Source organism: Polypterus senegalus, chromosome 10, assembly GCF_016835505.1.
Source record: "Polypterus senegalus isolate Bchr_013 chromosome 10, ASM1683550v1, whole genome shotgun sequence".
In the NCBI taxonomy this organism is placed as follows: Eukaryota; Metazoa; Chordata; class Cladistia; order Polypteriformes; family Polypteridae; genus Polypterus; species Polypterus senegalus.
In genome coordinates, this window is record NC_053163.1 from 36037168 (window position 1) to 36060435 (window position 23268).

Sequence of the window (23268 nt, forward strand, 5' to 3'; positions counted from 1 at the left end):
TCCATGCTGTTAGATGAGCTCTTGTATGGAATGAATTAACGATTGATAAACTGTAAGTGCACATTATAGGGTGTTTTGAGTTCAAAGCTTTACTCAGACCTAGGAGGGCTTATACATTAGCTTCTCTACTCTTTGTTCTACAGTGGTTTGTATGGAGGCCTGATAAGCTAGTGGTCAGGCCAGAATATAAATATATCACTGCAGTGTGTTCATTTACACTACATTTAAAATAACACCATGATTAACATAATCACTGGAGGGAAGAGAGGTAACTTCTAATTACCCTGCTTAAAATATATATTTTTTAATCCATGTGAATGATTCTAAAATGACTGCATCAAGCTGTGGATGAATTAAGATCAAGTTACACTCAAAAATGAACTAAAAATGGTGTAAAAGGTTTGCAATTGTTATTTCTTTCCCATTTTTTTACTGTCATGTCATTTTCAAATCTGCTTAATCCAGGCCAGGGTCACGGGTTGTGCTAGAGCTCAGCCTGCATTGACCACAAGACAGGAGCAAACCCTGGGAACAGGTCCATTGCAGGGCAAACACACACACATATCCACACACTAGGGTCAATTTAGCATTGCCAGTTCACCTATCCTGCATGTCTTTTGGCTGGAGAAGGAAAAATGAAGCAGTGAGGAAACCCAACCATACACAGGATGAACATGCAAACTCCACACAAGGAGGACCCAGGACACAAACCCAGGTCTCCTTATTGTGAAGCAGCAGTGCTACCACTGTTAGACAAATACTGCTCTTCTTTAACCGTACTTTTTTATTTTTATTGTTGCGGTACTGGCTATTAGGAAAGTAGATACATATATTGTAGGTTACAAATATTCCTTTAATAAGAACCTCTTTATTGCTTTTTGATGGACAAATCATTTATATGTGTGTACATACTCTTATATATCTTATGCACAAACACGTCTTGACTATGTACATTACTATGTACATTACTCTGTATATCCTTTCTCATTTCAATATGAAGGATAGAAACCTAAAAAAACAGAATCATCGTGGGGAAAATGTTTGACACTGGAGCGCAGCAAAGTGAAAACAGCAAATAGTTTACCCTGCATGTGACAGAGGAAGATGAGCAGAAGATGACAGCAGCAAACACTCAAACTGTGACTATTAGGAGTCATAGGGAAGAAGTCAGTTTTGTGAGTAAATTTACCAGATTTATCTCTTATTATCATTCACATCATATTTTTGCAGCCATTATCTGGATAGTCAGTCAGTCATTATCCAATCCACTATATCCTAACACAGGGTCACGGGGGACTGCTGGAGCCAATCCCAGCCAACACAGGGCACAAGGCAGAAACAATGCCCACCGCATGGCACACACACACCAAGCACACACTAGGGACAATTTAGGCCCTCCAATTCATGTCTTTGGACTGTGGAAGAAAACCAGAGCACCTGGAGGAAACTCATGCAGACACGGGGAGAACATGCAAACTCCACGCAGGGAGGACCCAGAAAGCGAACCCAGGTCTCCTAAGTGCGAGGCAGCAGTGCTACCCACTGCGCCACCCATTATCTGGATACCTTTGTGAAGGTTTGTTTGTAAAACACTCAAGTGGCATCTGAAAAATTGAGAATATGAACAGGAAATATTTTGAAATGCCCTTAAAACAATTTACAGCTAGAAAACAGCTATATAATAATGCATCCATCCATCATTCAACCCTCTATATCCTAACCACAGGGTCACGGGGGTCTGCTGGATCCAATCCCAGCCAACACAGGGCGCAAGGCAGGAAACAAACCCCAGGCAGGGCACCAGCCCACCACAGGGTGTGCACACGCACACACACTAGGGACAATTTAGAAACACCAATGAACCTAACCTGTATGAATTTGGACTGTGGGAGGAAACCGGAGCACCCGGAGGAAACCCACGCAGACACGGGGAGAACATGCAAACTCCACGCAGAGAGGACCCATGAAGCAAACCTGGGTCCCCTAACTGCGAGGCAGCAGCACTACCCACTGCGCCACCGTGCCAACCGCTATATAATAATACTGCTTCATAATCTAAATGTAATTTTACTATTTTCATTAAAGCAGCATTTAATGCTGTGTTCTCAAAATGGTCTTTATTCTGTCAAGACATATAATGTATGCTGGAATTCCATAAGCTAACTTTTGAAAAGCATTTTCCCAATTGCTACTCACATACTTTTATGCAGGCTCATCATTTCCTATTATTATATCATAGTAGTCCATCATTCTTTCTCTCTTTTGAAATTAAAAGTATACACTTACTTTCATTTGAGGTGATTATGTCTGAGCAGTTATTTTCACCACAAGTTTTCCAGATATCCGTGCTTAATGTCTTTGTGACCCACCAAGCCTGATACCGCAAAGAAAGAAAAAAATACACATGCATAATATGAACACTTTGGAGTGGAAACAGTAAAGATTTTATTTTATATACTGTACATGCTTGTTCTCAGTCATATCAGCTAGTTTCATGGCTGTTGTCTTACATCTTAACTATTTAAATAACACATGACATTTTTCCAAATGTTATATCCAAGATGGGTATAATATAATAACATTAATGTAAAAAATACCGAAGCCTTATATGAATCATTGGTACTTTTTTATCTTTTTTCTCTGTGTTGCATCTACAGGATCAACATAACCTGTTTGACAGTCATGTACATGCTGCCTCACCAGTCAAACATTTTGAATATTTAGCACTAATACCTCTACCAGTATGTAAAACCCAGTTGCAGGAGGGCTGTAAAAAATGCTGGCTTAGGTCTCACCAAAGACTTTAAAAAAGGCTTGGGCTTATTTTTAGTTAAATGTGAGTGTCTGATCTGCTGTTTTTCTAACTTTTTATTCAGAACTGTGGTTTCAATAACAGCTTTAAGAGTTCTGACCAAAAGTCAGTTGATGAAAGTTTAAAGACGTTTTATGAGATGGAAAAGCAAAATCAAAAGCACTAAAAATGCAAAAGCTGAAAAAAGGGTTCAATTCATTGTCATATAATTTACAAAACACTAAATATGAATAAAAAACTTTTAATAGTAAACATGCAAATAATAATTCTATAACATTCAATAACATTTAAAACATTAGGCAAGGTTAAACAGAAACACAAGCAAAAACACATTCAACCCAGAAAATAAATAAATAAGTCATAACATAAAGGGCTTTGCAAACATGTTTATTTAGCCTCTTCATTTTCATCCATTATCCAACCCGCTATATCCTAACTACAGGGTCACAGGGAGCCAATCCCAGCCAACACAGGGCACACACACAATTTAGGATCGCCAATGCACCTAACTTGCACATCTTTGGACTGTGGAAGGAAACTGGAGCACCAGGAGGAAACCCACGCAGACACATGGAGAACATGCAGGGAGGACCCGGGAAGAGAACCCAGGTTTCTTTACTGCGAGGCAACAGCGCTATCACTGCACCACCGTGCCGCTCGAGTAAGGTACATGTTTGGTATATTTGAATAAAATAAAAACAGTTAAGTATTTCTGCATGGAAGGCAAAGCCAGAATACCCACAGGAAAAAATGAAGCTGAGACAGTTTAAACTACGATTTGAACCCAAATCGGGTAAATACCAGCATTAACTACTGCACAACCATGCTCCTAATTTCAGTGTAAAGGCTTAGGAATTAGTATAAGAGTTACGGAAAAATGAAAAGTATAAAATGTTTCTTAATAAGAATGTAAATTTAATGATAACCTGCAGATACTTCACAGATGAGAAACATTTTGAACACCAGGAATGTTTGCTGCTGCTTTTATGAATGCATATTTGCATATGAGGCAGCATCTCATAATAAACTTGAATATTACAGAATAACTTCCAAATCCTCTGAGTACATTTACCTAATCTAAGAGGAAACACAGTGCCCACATATTGTATGGTGCATCCTTATAGGTGTAGACAGCAGTATCACAATAGTCAATAGACTTTCACAAAACATGATAACCTGGTTTCTACATGTAATAAAAAAGCCGAGCTCACTGTGTAGAACATTGTTCTTGAAGATAGGAGCTCTGTATCTACTATATCATTTTAAATGCCTGGTAAAATCCATCTTCTGACTATTTACATAGATTCACAACTAATTAATTATCAGTTATGTAGCAGGTCAGACACTGATAGCTAGTAAATAAGTTAACTCTTAGATGTTTACTCTGTTAGATCCAATAGCAAAATCTAATATTGAAACCCTAAGCATTTGACTTTTTTCCAACATGAAGTGTCAACTTTTACTTTTTATATAAAAAAATCATACTTACATTATGGATGGTAGCAACCAGCAAAATAATGACTGTGGAAATATGAAGTACAAAGATCGCAGCAAGAAGCACCAACATGTTGAGACAAGAGATGGGAAGGCCTCAATAAAACTGCAGTTGTTCAGGTAATGAAATCCTATTCAAAAAGTAAATAAAAATAAATATATTTGTTCTAAATATTCATACTTATGGATTACTAATACATGCATGAATACTGATTCATTTTGTACTTTTCCCTATGGTACAAAATACATTATAGATGTTTTCACAGTACAGTGTGAAAAATTTCTCATCACAATACAATGGACAATTCTTTATAATATGATTCTATAATATGTACCTTTTCTTAATTTGCTTCCCTTTTTATAGTCAGAAAGATATTCCGTCTTCTTTTCCTTTTATGGTTCACACAACACCTTAATTTTTTGCTAAAAGATGTTACCAACGTTTATATATATTTTCATTTTAAATATTACTTAAAAGGGAGTTCCTGTATTCAACAAATTATTTATGCATTTGTGAATATATATTTATCAATTCAGTGCAAGAAATCAGTTAATATTGAGGCTGACCTCAAGACTTTCTGCTAATGTCTCCAAGCTGTTGATGTATGACTGGTGGCAATACAACTTACACTTTATTATAAAGAGCTTGCTTTCATTTACCTTCCCTAAAATCTCACTGAATTTAGGTTGCATGAACTCTAAAAAAAACAGCACAAAACACTTTTAAAAGGGAAGGTAGGGAAAATTTTAAAATAACAATAACTTGCTAATTCTGGAAAGGGTTTCATTAAACTTCTAATATACCAGAAATGTTTCCAAGTGAATATATATTTTTTGCCTTTGACTTTAAATCCCTTAACAGTTGAATGAATAAATGAATGAGCAATATGAAGTATATTTATCCTGCTTTATGTGTGTTGTTTTTTCAGTTTTAATCCTTCCACTACCAATGAATTGTGAACACAAGCAATAAACTATTACATACTGCAGTTAAAATTCTCCTATGGCAGAGGTGGTTGCAAAGAAGGGTGGAAATACTGAACAGTCTGAGGATCCCATTCTTTACAAATTAATATGACACATTCAGAAACAGTAGCAACATGAGAGAGAAAATGTTAAGAGGCATTAGAATTCCTTGTTTAGTTCTCTAGTTTACTGACAAATTTACTGTGACCAAAAATACAAATACATTTTAGCCTTTAACAGAAGTGTAGAAAATGCAAATGCTAAATGACTTCTACCATCTCACTTTTGAATCTCTTAAGCAGAAGAAGTAAAGAGTTTTTATTTGCCCACAGCTCATACTTTTACATATAATATGGCTAAGCAATTACCACAGCCAGGGAAATGAGAGCCATTCTTTCTGTATATACAGCAATCCATTTTCTCACTCCAATAATTTTGATTGACCATCATGAGAAGGTGGATGCTATCCTGGCTTCACTGCGTACAGTGGGGCCGGGAACCAGACTATCATCTATCAAGTCATGCCTGTTTTCTAAAAACCTTCCCTGCTAAAGAAGGAACAGTGCATATCTTCTTTTGTTTAATTATAGGCATAAATAAACCAGGGGGTCCACACCCAGAAATTGAAATGTTTCATTGTACTACTTTTTTTGCAGACGTTTGTTAAATATTGAGTACTGAATTCTTGTTAGGTAAAACTAAAGGTGATGTTTCCTGTCCAGCACCATTCCCAAAATATCATATTTGGAAGGAGATAACAAGATATTACAGATTGTTTTTGTGCTGATGTAAGTCTTTTGATTTTTTTTTTTTCAATTTTTTTTAATGAACTGTTTTTTAGTGTATAAACAACAGTGGTTTAAGATGGAATTAATATAATAATACCTAAAATGTCCATACCTTTACATACTGGATCACAACAAATAAGGGTTTTCAGCATAAGGTTGTAATCATAATCATTGTAGACCAAACAATTTATCTTATCAAGTGCATTTACTAAATTTATTCATTCACAGTTTCTCCCCACTAACTGATAAATACTGTAAACACTGTTTAAAAATGTAAACATTATTATGACTTTGGTTTGTGAATTAGGGAATACCAAAATAACTCAGGATATTTTCATTCACACAGACTCTTTAATGACACTTTTATAACAGTGCACTTTTCAAATCAGGTTTGTCAGAAAATCACTTCATCCAGCTGCTGACATGTGCTGTTGTGAGATTGCATCAGTGTATTGAAAAAACATTAGCTGGTTAAAAACCCTTATTGAAGAATAATATTTAAAGGAGACGTCAAATTATCTCAATTTTTAAATGTCACAGACTCCTGATGATTTAGTTCTCTAAATATTTATCTCATTTTATTTTAGATTTATTGTAACTTTAAGGCTACCTTTGTGATTTTCACAAATGGATAAAAGTATAAATAATCATTTTTTTTATGTGTCTTGAAAACAAAGGAGTAATGTTACGCTTCGCTCTAAAGCTATAACTGCACCCGTCACAGCTTCTTTTTGTGCCTCTTGCACAGTAGGTCTCTTACTATACCCATGTTTGCCTTTTTGGGTGCATGTGTTGTCTTACATGGCACTCGGCAGCTCCTGGTGTAACAACAGTGGCATGTGTACCACAGGTTGAGAACCAATGGTATATAATATGTTACAGAAATGTTTTAAAAAGTTTCTTCATTTCTCATAAAAGTAAATGAATATTACATTTTTGCATCAGCATTGAGTGTTTAATATTGCATAGTATAAGTCTGCAGAAAAGACAATACATTTTAAGATTCATCAAGTGTGGGCTTCCTGAGCTGTTTATGAATAATTACAAAGATACTGATCTTTTTTTTTATTACACTGTGATGTAAATGTCTAAAAATAACAGAGGTACATAGTGTAGTGTGTTTTCTTCTCCCTCACACTCAGAACAAGAGTAACACCTGTTAACGCTTCATGTGTTAACTTAGATGGCTGTGGAGTTCCATCTTTGAGGCAGACTTTAGAACAGTGAAGTTCCATTTGGGAGCGGCTTATACAAATTTGGAAATACAGTATTTAAAGTTGACCAATAGATTACAAATAATTTATCATCCTATTACTTTCTTAAAATCGCTGTTTAAACACTGAAATACTAAGAAACGGGTTTTAACTTACTAGGTACTTCTTTGTGAACAAACTAAAAATATTCTCCTGGAATAGGAGACAAAACTGAAAAAATATATATATTTCGATCAGGTGGTTGTTTCAACTTGTGTTTATTCAAACTTTTATTACAGAAGTAAATAGAAAACTATTTCACATTGTGAAGAATATGGCCGCTCAGCTGAATTTTTGAGGAATTAATTATAGAGAATACATGAAGGTATTGATGGAAGGCACTAAGTAACATGAGAGTCCATTTTCCATAAAGTCCAGAAATTGCACACTCAAATGAAGATTAATGACACTATCCTGACTCGGCCCACCTTTTTGCTAACTGCCATGCCCACCAGAACATCCCTATAAACTGTCCTGCTCAATGTAATTGTTCTAATGGTCAGATGGAAATAGGGTTCTGATCTTCAACTGAGTGTGCAGCCGACATCATTGGTGGTATACTTAAATATCTTCTGTACAACTTTATCAGCTTCAGCAATAAGATGATTGAAACAGGGACCTAAACACTTCTTCACTTCTTGTTTGAGCTTATCTTACACCACTGCTCTCTTATTAATCAAATTAAAAATAGCAAAGGCAAAGATGTGGCCGATAAGATGCGAAGATTTATGCATCTGTGTTATTACAGATCAGTAAATTTGCAAAGAGATCAGTTCTGACCTGATGAGCACCAGTCACACACTATGCTTCAAAAGCCACTTTACTGCCAAACACTCCTGCCAGAGTTAGAAAACAGCAGCTGAACAATTTCCTTCTTCTGCAATTTCCAGACATTTTCCAGTAGTAAGTCTTGCAAAACAAAGTTGTAAGTCTCTTATGACCAGAGCACTCAATCAGTAGGAAGTTGAATATGAAGACATTTTGCATGCGTTTCTCAGCAATTTTGTGTATTTGTTCCAGATTACGCTAAAATGGACATTTTTTGACCATAATACTCTGTCTATCATTCATTTGTTCATTTTCTGTCCCTACATTATTCAGACCTGGGTTCGCTTCCTGGGTCCTCCCTGCGTTGAGTCTGCATGTTCTCCCCTGTGTCTGTGTGGGTTTCTTCCGGGTGCGCCGGTTTCCTCCCACAGTCCAAAGACATGCAGATTAGGTGCATTGACGATCCTAAATTGTCCCTAGTGTGTGCTTGGTGTGTGTGTGTGTGTGCCCTGCGGTGGGCTGGCACCCTGCCCTGGGTTTGTTCCTGCCTTGCAACCCTGTGTTGGCTGGGATTGGCTCCAGCAGACCCCCGTGACCCTGTGTTAGGATATAGCGGGTTGGATAATGACTGACTGACATTATTCAATTCAAGTATACTAGATCTTGACCTTGGAAATTGTCTGTTTGACTTTTTCAAGGATTTATGGCTCACATTTGTTCACACATGCCCTCACAGCAGCCATTTACTGGTGAATTCCTGGGATGCTGCACATATGTGGAATGCATGTTTGTGTCGTACTATCTGCCTTTATGAGTCAACTAATTCTCAGTCTGCCTAAAGGTTTCTAGTTCATCCTCAAAAATAAATACACCTTAGCTAGTTGATAAATATCCTCTAGCAATGCTGTAGTGTTGTGCTGCATAAATAAGCAATCATTATTCAAGGTGTGAGCCAATACTTTGGGGACTGAATCTGATTACAATTTAGCACTGTTACAAGATGCAAATTGTAATGGGATGTTCAGTAATTAGTAACTTGGGAAACACCCATTGATTTGCAGTTGATCTGTATTTGCACAGTATTGAACAAAACGTGCAGTTTTACTAAGTTTCAGAAACTCTTAAACACAATGAGAGCAGTTTAAGAAATGATGAGTTCTTCATTAAATTAGTCAAAGTGCAACGATTGCGGCTAATCAAGGGAAAACCATGCATTTCACTGCTGCCTAAAACTTTTTTGGCTTGGCAGGCACAATAAAAATTTACATTCACACTTGCACTTTCAATCAATTGTTTGAAAAGTAATTCACACTCCACTGTTTTAGATAAATGCAAATTAATGTAGTAATCTAGAAACTTCATTCTAGCCTAAAATATTTGACTTAACTCTTCTTTCCTTCTTATCAACTTTAAATCAGATTAGTGAGAGAATGAGAGCGACATTTGACTCTTGCCTGGTACGCCTGCAAACACCTGTAACAATTTATTGGGACATGCAGCTTTGGAAAATGAATGTGGATACGAGTCTTGTGAGTGACTTTACGGCTTCTCTCTCCTCAGTAGACTCTGATTAAATGTGGCCATATGTGAAAGGTTGTGAGGTGTACATATGCTCACTCGATTCTGTTTTGCTGTTTCCATCCATGTAGTGAATAAGAATTTACAAGAATGGCCAGTATAACTAAAACCTATGCAATACTTCAGTGCTGTGCTGCCATCCATACTTTTTCATAATGCAATGTGAAAGTCTGAATATGTGTTATTAAATGGAATTAAAGTTTTACTCACTGAATGTAGGTTCAACGTGCTTACATATTTACAAGTTATAATATGACTATCTATATTACCAGTCGAAGACAGGCATTACAATAAATTAAAAAATATTTGTACCTCTTGCCCTACGTGTACCTTCAGCACCTTTCCTCAGTATCTTTGTGTGTCTTAACCAGCGCTCCCTCTGTGGAGCGCATTCCCATCAAGCCTGCCTCTAAGAGTCTGTCATTTTGAGGAGCCTTCCACAACTCCTGAACACTTTAATACTTCCTGCATTTAAACGTGTCTCTCAGCATGCCTCCTACACCTTTACTTCTCCATGTTTGTCTCAGACTCCCATTTACCCTTTCAATTTGACCCCCTTCTTTTTGACACCCACTGCACACCCAAACCTACCTGCCTTTCCCAAGGTTTCTTCCATTTTTTGCCTACATGGGTTTTTTTTTTTTTAGGGTTTACTTGTCTTCTGAGAGAGTCAAGGCCGGGGTGCTGTCAAGAGGCGGGGTCTGTTAAAGACCATTGCGGCACTTTTTGTGTGATTTTGGGCTATACAAAAATAAACAGTATTGTATTGTATTGTATTGTGCCACCAAAGCCAAACTGACCAATCCTATTGCTCTGAGGCACCAGACACAATACAGAGACCTTAGCATTTTATTATATAGTAAATAACACTAAAGTAAAAAAAAAAACTTTAAATCTTTGAAAACATAAACATTCCAAAGGAAAAAGAAATAATAAAACCAATACGTGATGTTGTTAACATTTTAATGGGTGCAACAGACACTTACAATAGTGAACACATATTTCAAACATTAATATCAAAACGGGATCTCTCTTGTCCAATTCCCAACTAAAAGAAGAGATGTCTATCAGAAAGCACAGGAACAAAAGTAGTAATTACTACAGCAGCAATAATGAAGGGGTTGTGTCCCCTCACATCTTTTCCCTTCTATTTATAGAATGCTGAATGGGATAGCCTAACACCACTAACCCTTTTTTCATTTGCTTTACATTTACCTGGCACCTTTATTCAAAGCAACTTACAACATTTGAGATACGGCTGGTTACACTTCTTTTTTTTTTTGATGCTCATTTGGAGCACAGGCAGGTGGAGTGATTTGTGCAGTTTCAGTAGCAGGATTTGAACCTATAACCTCAGGGTCTCAAGTTCACAGCCTTATTCACTACACCACCTGTCTGTTTCAACTTTGTACGCAATTGGTGACAAACCCTCTTTCCTGTCTAAAAGTCCAGGTATCTCGAGGAACACACTTTAACCTTTTGTATGCTACCAATTAATATATAGAACTCATAAATGCATATTTTAAAATAGAAAGAAAAAGTCTAAAATATTTTGGGTACTCAAGCTACCAGTGCATTATGCTCTTATTCCACAGAACAAATTGGTTTTCAACACATTGATATGATGTGTTTGGACAAAATAAACAGGACACTTTTAAAATTAACCAGTTATTTTACAGGATAAGTAGTTATTCTATGAACGTGCAAATTTAAACCAGTTAATGTGTGAAACAGCCTTGCACTGTCAATTCTGTTTTAAACGATTCATCTATTGATGATGGACTTTTGGATGACATGACATAACACAAAGCAATAAAGCTTGTTTTCTTTTGAAGAATTACTTAGAAGTCACTCTGACACCTACAGTCCAAATGGGAAAAATATGTGCATTGCATTCAAGGTTGGTTCCCCCTTTCAAACCAATGTTGTCAGAATAAAATTGGATTAGGTGAGCTACAATGGATTAAAAAGAAGGATGATTAGATGGAAGAGAACATTAGCAGGAAAACAGTATATTTCTTTACACTGTTTCCTTTTCTGATACAAGTTATAATTATTTGATAATTGACTAAGTTGTATTTCTTGAATTCACTTGAATTATTTAATTATAAAGTCCCAAACACAATGTTCATAACAAGTCTTCTAAAATATTTGCATTTAAACCTGTTACACTGTGGAATCATTCATGCGCTGTATGTATTAACCAAAATCAGTGCATTATTCGTAGAACAACCTGTTCAAGTTTTTAATTAATACCCATTCTGCATCATAACATTTTACGGTTCCTAGGCACTTTGCAAAATAACAGATTTATACACTTTAAATGCATACATTAGATAGTTAAACAGTGCATGAATTCACACACTCCACTTAACTACTAGGGTTTGTTCATCATGATAGGAAATAACCAAAGTGTTCATTGGCGGAATTATATCTGTTAACAGAAATATGGGTCCAAATGTTTTGGGTTTTTTTTACCTTATGTTTTACAGTAAAATTAGAATCGAACAGCCGGTGAGCAGGTAACAAAAGTGCAAGATATTCCTAAATTATTTACTTACAATTTCAAACCTACTTAATCCAAATCAGGGTTGTCAGAGCCTATTGCAGTAGTGGTGGTGGACTTAGGAGCAGTGCTTTACAAGAAAGAGAAATGGGTTTTTGATAGATAGATAGATAGATAGATAGATAGATAGATAGATAGATAGATAGATAGATAGATAGATAGATAGATAGATAGATAGATAGATAGATAGTTTATTAATCCCAAGGGGAAATGAACAAATAAAACAGATAATGTATATTGCAGAAGGCAATTTAAACATTATCTGCAGTATAAGACTCTATTTATCTATCAAATAAGAATTAATTTTGAACACCACCATTAAAATAAAACTCAACTGCAAAAAATATATCACTCACACAGTCTAGTGGTGCTTGTTGTTTGTAAAACATGAATTTATGGGCCAAAGAGTGAACACTGTCCACTCAAACTGAAAAATCAGAATTTGTTTTTGGAACATAACAACCCCACTACCATTCTATGAAATATAGCTCAGTTTAGCAGGAGCTGAAAACTTTAAACTTTTCTTTGGTTAGCTAAACAATCAAATGAAATAGCTACTTTAAAATATGTTTTTTTCATTATTTAAAAAAGCAATAAGTGAATGTTATATTGCATGTTTATGTTATTCAATTTTGGCAAAGTCCTTCAAGATCTTCCATATCCTTTACTTGTTGAGTTTGAAATAAATTAAATCTGGTTATTTCATCAATTAAACACTGCCATTTGGTAGTAAATAGAGCATAAAGTATAATAAAGGTACAAGGCTGAGAGGGAAGCACCATCACCATATATATTTATTGTTTCTACAGCCTGTTAATGTGCCAGTGAAATATTAAACTTCAAATGGTTAAAAAGCTGTACAAACTGTACAATTTGGAAATTAGACACGTCCATTCAATTTATTCCCTCTTTCTCAATGTGGTAAACATTTTCATATCATATAATAGAGAGTTCATACTATTCTGATCCAATTCCATGTTACTTTCCAAAAATTCTAGTTATCCTATTATATCAGTACCATAACAGATTTTTCAGGATGCTCTTTGATTTACTAACATAATGTGCAAAGCAGCATATGTAATGTAACATGCGTAAAGACGTACATATTTAGTATTAAATACAGAAAAAACACAAAACTAATCAAGTCTATGAGTAATGGATGACAACATGGAACCAATAATTGATAGTGAAATAAATGAATATGAAATCACTATCAGCTTATCAGCCCTGTGGTTATTATAAGAAACAATGCTATTGTAACTATCAATGTAATCACACAGAAAACTAGAATGTCTGTCATCCAGAACACTGACACAGAAAAATGGTGGTTGGTCAGTTCCTGTAGAGAAAGCCACCATCTGCTCAGTGGGTGATCCATGGCATGATACAGCCTTCAAGTGTGACCCATGTCAAAGTTATATACTGTACCAGTACCAGGTGTATATTTGCAAATTTTTAAATGTTTGAAGAATATCATTTCTTTTTTAAGAAAATGTTATTGCTTTAATATATGTATACCCTTTGCCTGTAGCAAATCATTATTAGACCTCAAAGAGTACAGTTTTTGGTTGGTTGTAATTTCTCCTTGATTCACTCTGTGGTTATCTTCTGCCAGTAAAAACCTGTTTTCCAGTAATAATTATGAATAAATATCCTGATGAGTTATGACCATTAAACATTTACTTAGCCTATCTAGTTGATGAATGTAAGGTTGGGAGCATGCACTTATACAGCGTGTTGCCACACCCACCACATGACGAACCACCTCAGGATCCCAAATTTGGACTGGAGCGCAGACTAAGGACCGTGATAATCATTCAAAATATAATACCATTCATTTTTACAGTATATAGCCCAAAATCACACAAGAAGTGCCGCAATGGGCTTTAATGGATCCTGCCTTTTGACAGCCTCTAAGAAGACAAGAAAAAAACTCCCAAAAAAAACCCTTGTAGGGAAAAGAAATGGAAGGAATCTCGGGAAAAGTAACAAGGACATTCTTTTCATTGTTATTGGCTGAAAGATACATGACTCGGTGATTGCTGACATAAAGAAAACGTTTTTTTTTTTTTGGGGAGTCTGTGATCTTTTCCAATACTTATATTCAAAACAGGCAGAGAAGGTAGTATTGTTATTTTATAGTAGCAGTAAAAATCGGCCACTACTGTATACATATGCAAAGTGCTTTGATGAATATATCAATCAGTGAATGGATTCCATAAGGCAAAAGTCATTGCAACTGTGTACTTTTACATTAGGCCTCTTCTATGTGTAACATGCTGCCTATTACTAAATCTTTAAGAAATGCAAATTACTAAGTGAGGCTATGTTTTGATGTGCATGCCGAGCATGCAATATACAATAATCTTCATGATTAACCTACTCTCAATGGTAAAGGCAATTTACAAGTAAGTGAAAATTACACTGCAGAGAGACAGCAAATTTAACAAGTACAAAAACACATGGCAAAAATGTGCCTCTCTGGTCATCTTAGTCACACTATAAAGACCTGTAGTAACTTTTTATAGAGCTATACAGTCATTGGGACCAGAAAGCAAAAGCACGCTGTTTAATAATAAATAGAAAATATTTCTACTGTAGTTAATGTGTTTCGATAATATCCTGTGTGATGCTCCATGAGTTTTCGCAAACCCTTGCTTTGTCAGTTAACAGTTTGGGCATCCTATTTCTGTCTCCTACTTTCTACACCTTACATTCATGTATCCTGCCCATTTTACAAGCCAAACTGCCCAATTGTTGTTTGCTCACAGATTCAGTCACTCTTGTGATGATTGGCCTATTCAATTGATGCTTTTCTGTGCAATATTTACGGTTCTAACATTAAACAGTTAATGCCCCCCCAGTTACATGAAAATTTATGAATAATAGCTAAAAAGGAGAGGCAAATGATCTAACACATAAACAACTTAACCGTAATGATTAGTGTGTGAAAAGACTTTTTAAAAATTTTTCTCACCGATCAAACTATACATAAATAAAAGCCGTAAGTATACACTATGTGAATGATAGCTACTTGAAGGCAACTACTACTCACAGCTGCAAAACTGAAGTCCTATAAACTCTGGGTTAGTTATTTGGGTTTTGTACTGGATAGCGATATACTTTTCATTGCCAAGATATACCAAGAGTATAAAATTTCTTTTCAAATAGTGTACATCAAATACTGTAATCACTGGGCCACTTCTTTGTTTGTACTTTCATGCATTGTAAAAGAAAAACAAAATCACTGATTTAATGGATTATACAGTCACAACATAACAAAACTTCCTGAGATTCACTTAATGAAATAATTCAGACTTGTGAGTGTCCATAGCCTATCCCTTCAATACACAGCACATATCAGTCCTGGATAGGCTGCTAGTTGATCACAGAGCCCACTCTTGCACGGGACAACTTGGAATCACCACTTAACCTAACCTGCAGGTTTAGGTTATTTTTTTTTTTACCATTAAACACTACATTTATTGTTTTATTTATTAAAAACAAAAATGTATTAGAATGATGAATTTATTCAGATAAGGGTGCAATGGGCATTTAGTTTAAAACTTTATTAGAGTAAAATAACCACTATAATAATTAACTAGACAGTGCATTCTCGTGTGATTTAAGTAAAAAATTCATTGCAAAAAGTTGACGCCTCTTTACTAGTTCAATGCCTGACAGTTCTGCTTAAGGATTTTCTTTAAATCCTTTCAGTCTGTACTGAAACTGTATTCTTCCACTGTAATCACTGACACCTTCAACTCACAAATAAGTGTATAAAGTCTAACATTATGGAAATGATTCACATCTGAAAAAACCCTGCTGTGGAACTTCCACTTGCCCACTGTTGTTGAGAATTGAGGTTGCAATGTGGTTTCAAATTCATGTTGACTACCTATAGTATATGACTCAATATACAAAATGACAGCATAATGCACTGGGCTGATGTTCACAAACCGTCCATGCAGCAGGGCCCATTCCTGAGATATGTCTTGCTCTCTACAACCCTGTATCAGACTGGCAAGTTAAAAAATGGAAGAGTGGACGAAAATAAATATTACAATATTTAAATAATAACAATAATTGCCTCCTGTTTTATGTCTAGAAAATACATAGGTTGTGTATGGGAATATACGTAATTTGGTTTTAAAAGGGCAGTGCTGTAAAGCTCTACACAGCCTGAAAATTCCAGAGTTTTGCAAAGTTGAATGGGAACTCTAGATTCAAGGAATCAAGTGAGTGTGTGCTCAGCAGGGCAGGTTAAAGCAGATCTGAATATTTAAAGCATGCAGAATTATGTTCTGCTGCTAATATTTTCATAGTCTATGCAGACACAATGCATACTTAAACGCCTGCTCTTGGGTGTGGTCTAAAAAAAGCTCAAAATGAAAATGTAGCTACATGTTAATATGTAAGTTGCAACGTTTTTGGTTTTAAGAAGAAATACACGTGTTTACTTTCTTACCACTTATATTTTTCAGTAAAAGAAATGGCATACTTATCTATCAGATTACTAAGTTCCCATCAGCACGAGCTGCATTCTTGATTGATGAAAGTAAGTGAATGGGTGATATTTAACACATAAAGTTTCTTCGGTAGAATACTGTATCTGCTTCTTTCTAATGGTAAAGGTTGGGGTTGGGGGATGTCTGTGATTTTAAAAGAATGCAATAAAAGTAGACGTGTGAAAAGAGATTTCACTAGGGTTAGAAACTTGAGCATTAGAAATCTGAAAGGGGTTGACTTACTTTTTAAGCCTTCTTTTAGGGTGTTGGTTTTAAAAATTTAACTAGGACCTTACTTTACTTCTGGGCCACATGAAATACTAAATCATTGCATTATATTTTGAAGATAATTTGCATTTGAAGCAAACAATGTACCTATGGTATATACATGGAGAAATTGTATTTAGCTTTCTGTGATTCTTTACTAATCACAAAAGAAGCATCATGATGTGCTGAAATCTAGCTTTAATACAATCAGATGAAGCATTGCAAAATATGAATCTAAGACCTCAAGGCAGAGGTGCCTCACAGATTTAATGAGATAAAGCATTATAAAAAAGCAAAGTGCTGAAATCTAAAATCAGCACTTTTCAAAATATTGTGTAATGTATTGTTGGTAACTGTGATCTACTCCTGCATTTGACCAGAGAAGAGACAATGCAGCTGGGATCTGTCAAATACAATGATAGTATAAATATTAATTATGATAGCTAAGACCATGTAACTGTGTTCAGCTGAATGATGTTCATTAATTGAAATCTGACTTGCACAGAGAGAGGTGTGGTGCTAAATCGCTATGATCTGATGATCCTTCTTGATGAAAGGGTGCTAATTAGTAACACTACTGCTACATACTCAAAAAAATCATTAAAAGTAGCTTAGACTAGCCTAGTAAACAAAACATTGAATGAAAATTGACCCTAAAAAAAAATTTTCCTAAATTTACTTATTTAACTCTTATGGGTCTTCCTACTTCAGCTGTCACGTTAGTAAAACTGACGTTTTCGTACAAACATGTACAACCAATCTTTCTTTACCCAGGCACAGAATAACATCTACAAATGATTAAAATGAAGATTTACTAGCAAATAGCAAAAATAAGTGTGTGGGTAACTAAAACAATTCAGATTCTCATGGCAGTCTTCATGGGAAAAGGTGTACAGAATTCAAAGACAAGAAATGTGATTGCCCAACACAAGGATAATGAAGAGTGACATAGCCTCAAACTAGAGCTTTCACAACATGGAAGAACTCCAACTGTTAAAAGCCACAGCTTCTCAGATGGTAGCCGTAAACAAGGCCTTTCCAGACTTTTCCTAAGGTAGTATTGACTATTTCCTCAGAAGAAGGCACAACTACACAATGACATAGGAACACGGGGGAACAAAAAGAGCATTTTCTTCTTGGCTACTATAAGCTGTTTAGTGCACAAGACCTGACAGTCACAAGCATTGCCATACCCTGTTGCTCTAATATGCACACCCTTACGTACCACACATCTCAAGACTGTCTTCCTCTTCTCAGTTTTATCTGGTTTTCTTTATCAAACCTAATTTATTTACTCTTCTCAAATAAAATACCACAAATGTTCAGTAGCAGAGAAAAGTCACAGTGCAGTCCACCCAAAGACACGTGGTAAGCAGAAAATAACTTACAGTGTATATTTCATCATTTTTACACCAATCTTTGTTTTTTCAAGGCATTTTGGGATGTGGGGGTAAAAAAAAATATTTTATCAAAGAATTGTAGTAGATGTCATTTTCATTGACTTCTTTAATTTCAAACCAAAAAGAGTTTAAAAAAAAGCTTAATCCAAGCTCTTATTAAGAAAACAAGAAAGGAAGGTAAAAAGGCAAGCGATGCCTTTGAATGTGAAAAAGATCAATATTTATAACTTATACAGATGAAAAAACATGATCACCAAATAATTAGCATTTCATTCAAACTGTTTTCATGATTTTCTAAGTTGAATGTTCCTGAACTTCTTTAAATGTTAAGAAATAAAAGACTGACATGAAATTTAAGTTTTTATTCAGAAATCGAAATAATTCTTACACCTTTTTTTAAATTGTGCACCTTTTTAGTAGCAGTTTTAAGACCCAATATTTTTCAGATTTCAGCACTTGTTAGAAATTGAAAAAAAATTAAATGTCATCACAAGTACGTAATAAGCAATTACACTTAACAATCTTTTTTTCTTTTATTGCACAACCATACAGTGTTAAAAATTACTTTTTCACCTTAACTGGAATGAAAAACTTAAACTTTGTTGGGCATGAGCATGTACACATTGTTATTTATCATGTATTAAATATTTTACAAGACACAGTAGCACACTGGTTAGCACTGCTACCTCACAAATCATGTGTTTTTTTCATTAGATACTCCAGTGTTCCTCCCAAACCCTTGGTTGATTTGTGACTTAAATTGACTTTTTATGAGAGTGTGGGGAAGGGTGGAGGGTGTGCAGGAATTTGTCCTCAGAAAGACTGGCTGGCACTTCCTCTAGGGTTGAGTCCTGCCTTGTATCCAATGACTGTGGGTTAGGCATTGACTCCGTATGACTTTGAATCAGATACTTAATTTAGCAAATGGATGGACTTGCATTTTAGATAGATAGATAGATAGATAGATAGATAGATAGATAGATAGATAGATAGATAGATAGATAGATAGTGTGACCTCCAGAGGGTGCCAGTGAGCCCATAAACACCTAGAGAAAACCACACCAAGTGCAAAAAGTTCACACCACAATATTCTATCCACAATAGATTCCTACTACTTCTCCACTTGAGCTTTGCTATCTGCCTTTTACCTCTCAACTGGATGAGGTCATGTGACTTTCTTCTTCTATGACCTGGGAGCACTTCCGGTACTAGGGCATAACCCACAGGAACACTTCCGGCTCAAAGAGAACTCCTTGAAAGTAGGGGTTAATAGTCCCGGTAGGATTACAGGGTGTGTTTGTGTGGGAATCCTAATCCTGGGATGCTGCCATCTAGCATATTGAGGGAGCCACTGGTCTGAATAGATTGTTTCCTCCCGTCACTCCATTACACTAGATTTCTGGCCAAGTAAGGATATTCAGTCCATCCCTCTCAAAACACTAGCATATTCACTCTGATGTTGGCATCTTCTGCCAACTTCCTGGCAAAGGCAGGGAACAGCCTTCCTTTTGTCTCAGTCATTCAGTATGGTGGCCTCCCAGCCAAGGAACGAATCATGCACCATCATGGTCGAGTAACCAGCCCAAGCCTGCTGTCCATCTCAATAGATAGATAGATAGATAGATAGATAGATAGATAGATAGATAGATAGATAGATAGATAGATAGATAGATAGATAGATTGATTGATTGATTGATTGATTGATTGATTGATTGATTGATTATAAATAATACACTAAGGCATAGGAGGGTACTAACATAGACAATTTGTTGTGTATGGTGCAGTGCATTTGTCACTATACTGTAATGACTCTATGAATAAAGTTTTTTTTTACTCTACAGGTCTTGCTACTTCAGGCGTAGATGTATGTGGCCATATACCTGAATGAGTAATAAGTGGTTAAAACTGCTACCTCTCAGCTTCAGGAGACTGAATCCCAGGCTGGGAATAATATCTGTAAAGTTTAAACATTCTTGTTGTACTGCGTTTTTGGTTTACTTCCATATCCTAAGAAATGTGTTAGGTTAGCTGGTGATGTAACATTTACCCAGTATGAATGAGTTAGGGTGTGTATGGGTTACCAAATACACTACACATGGTACCGTTGGGTTAACCTGTGACTTCCCTATTAGTTAAATAAGCAAGTTCATTTATTAGAAGGCTACATGGTTAAGGTTACTGCAGTTATGGTTCAGTGCCAAGGGAAAAAGGGTGCACAAGTATGGCGTTTGAATGTTTTCTCTGTGATCAGGTGGATTTCCTCTGTGAAGTCAGATTTCTCTCTTAAGTTCAAAAGAGAGGCTGACCAGACCAATCTAAATTACTACATGATAATCCTATCTGTGTATGTGAGTCATATTGATTGCTGGCTTTCTACCATATGTCTGTAGCTGCTAACATATGCTCTGTAATCCTAAACTAGATCAACCTGCATGAAGATATGCTGATGTTTACAGTGGTTAGAAATCACCATTCAGAAATTCACTTCTTCTGCTGCAAACATTCATTTTTAAGGTGTGGCATTTTATTTCACTCCCCTGCTTTATCTTTTTTGTGTATTTTAAAAAGCACTTCCTTTCTGATTTTGCCATTTTCATTAGTTATGCTACATACACACATTTCACTTTGGTTTAGACTTTCTTGTTGACTGTGTTGTAAATACTTACTATGACATGGCGCCAAATACGAATTATTCTTTAAAAAAAAAACAAACAAAAAAAAAACCTTTACGCATTGCTGCAGTACCATTTACGTATCCTTTTAAACGCACTGAAGACACCCAACTCTGAAATTCCTGGGTGTAGTCTGCAGACAGTTATCAAACATAAATCTGACATAACTGCTGCATATCTGTACCTTTATACATTCAGGAACTGCAAACGATGAAGTGATTCTAACCTACTTTCGCTAAAGGAGAATGAATAAAAACACTCATTTCTATTTACCTTTCAATACCCTGGCTGACTGTTATACGTTGAGCAGCTATTAAGTAAAAGACCGTAATAATTCACAATTTATTAAAGTTAAAGTTGATTATTCAGAAGCTATTACAGATGCATTATCAGAATTTTGGGAGTCCGCTCATTTTCTTCCCCATTGCCGAGCTGAAGTTTCACCATGGGCGTGGTGGACGAGCCTTTTCTAGCTGGCTTCAAAGTAAAGGAAGCTTTATCGCCCACTCCCCAACTTACTACCACGGACAAACAGACACAATCTCCACCCCTGCTGCAAAAGTGAACATTAAATGAAAGCTTAGCAAGGACGACTAACGGCGCTGTAATTTATAAGGAAGTCGAGTGATGTTTCACATTCACAGTCCTGACGCACGCGGGCTTATTAACAGAACAGCTTGAGAACGTGTTACTGACACAGAGATAATAATAATAATAATAATCATCATCATCATCATCTTCACCATACAAACTCCCAAATACAATGACATAAAAACATCGAAAATGTGACTTACCTTCTGGCTGACAGGCGTCAAAAAATGGAAAAAGACTTTTCTCAGCTTCACTCGGGGAAAAAAGTTAACTTATGTCACTTGTTACTGGTCTTACGGAAAAGAAAGAATGGAACGGGATTTTTTTTTTTTTACAAAAAAGTGAACTTTGAAAAAGATGAACGTCAAGAAGAGTGAAAAGTGCAGAAGACTGGGGCGTAAAGCAGAAGAGCAACAGTCCGGAGCCCGCTCTGTCTCGAGAGTGAGGCGTATCTATTTGCGCGTGTTTTTAGAGGGGCGAAAAAAGAAACGGAGTGAATCACTCGATTTAGTAGCGAGCTACACCCATTTCTGCCTGGCTTTCATCCAACAGAGAGGGGGGCGGTAGAAAACAACGATATGACCATCGACTAGCTTTGTAACGGTGAGGGTATAAGAAAGAGTTTATGTGTATACCAGTAGATTCCCATTTTTTATTTATAAGTATTTTGTGCAGAAGTGTAAAGCAAATATAAGCAATAAACTACGCATTTGCATAGAGGCCACGCCTCTCCTATAACTTTTCATTGCTGATTAACACAGCAGCTTCCAATTCTGGAGACTGGGTGTGGGCAACGCGACTTTTGTGTGTGTGTGTGTTTTTTTTTTGGGGGCGCTTTAAGATATTTTTCGCAGAAAAAAGTATGTACTTCCGAAAAGAGTGACGTGCTGGGTATATCCTAAAGTCTGTGAAGCACAGTTTCAGAATCTTTCATGTTTTATGAAACGTAACAGTGTAGATGGAGTGGTAATATACTGTATGTAAAGAAGCAGAAGAAGTGGTGTAGAAGTTGATGGTAAGTTTTATCACATAGTCACACACCAGTTCCACTGGTTAATGTTTTCAGCCCTGAAGGGCGGCCATGCCATACAACGATTAGAGCTGCTACCTCACAGTAGTAGACATATAGTTACACTCTTGAAATAATGAGTCTTTCATGGCACTATATGATTTATTACTGAGTTGAGTGGTTCATCGTAGAACCATTGCTTGAGGAAAAAATTATATAATTCTGGAAAGAGTTCTCTGCATATGAAGTTGGTTCTTTGTGATTTGAAAACTTTCAAATATGTAGGAAAAAAATGAAAATGTTAATGTACTGTATAATCATCAACCTAGCAGGACATTACAGATTAAGAAAACCTGCAGCTAGAGTCTTTTTAAAATCACTAAGCTATATTTCAGAAATCTATTACAATCTATTCATGGTTATTTGCTTTATAGGGCGTGTTGTGGATCTAAATAAATAAATGTTCTTTATTGAATCTTCATGTGAATCCGTCTTATGGGGAACAAAAATGGTTCCCCTATTGCATCGCACTGAAGACCTGCTCTAGCACCTTTAATTTTTAAGACTGTACGCATATGAAACCGTTGCAAATGCTC

At 36.0% G+C, this 23268-nt stretch overlaps 1 protein-coding gene across 1 annotated transcript in view; it reads right to left on the minus strand.

The window, feature by feature from the left end:
* emp1 (epithelial membrane protein 1) overlaps positions 1-22141 on the minus strand; it is a 33741-nt gene extending 11600 nt beyond the window's left edge. The window contains exons 1-3 of the mRNA XM_039765705.1: positions 21867-22141; positions 4302-4437; positions 2287-2374 (exon numbers count right to left, since the gene is read on the minus strand). Coding sequence (XP_039621639.1) covers positions 2287-2374; positions 4302-4379 — 166 coding nt within the window. The 5' untranslated portion in view covers positions 4380-4437; positions 21867-22141. The remainder of the gene's footprint in view (positions 1-2286; positions 2375-4301; positions 4438-21866) is intronic.
* Positions 22142-23268: the final 1127 nt, after the last annotated feature.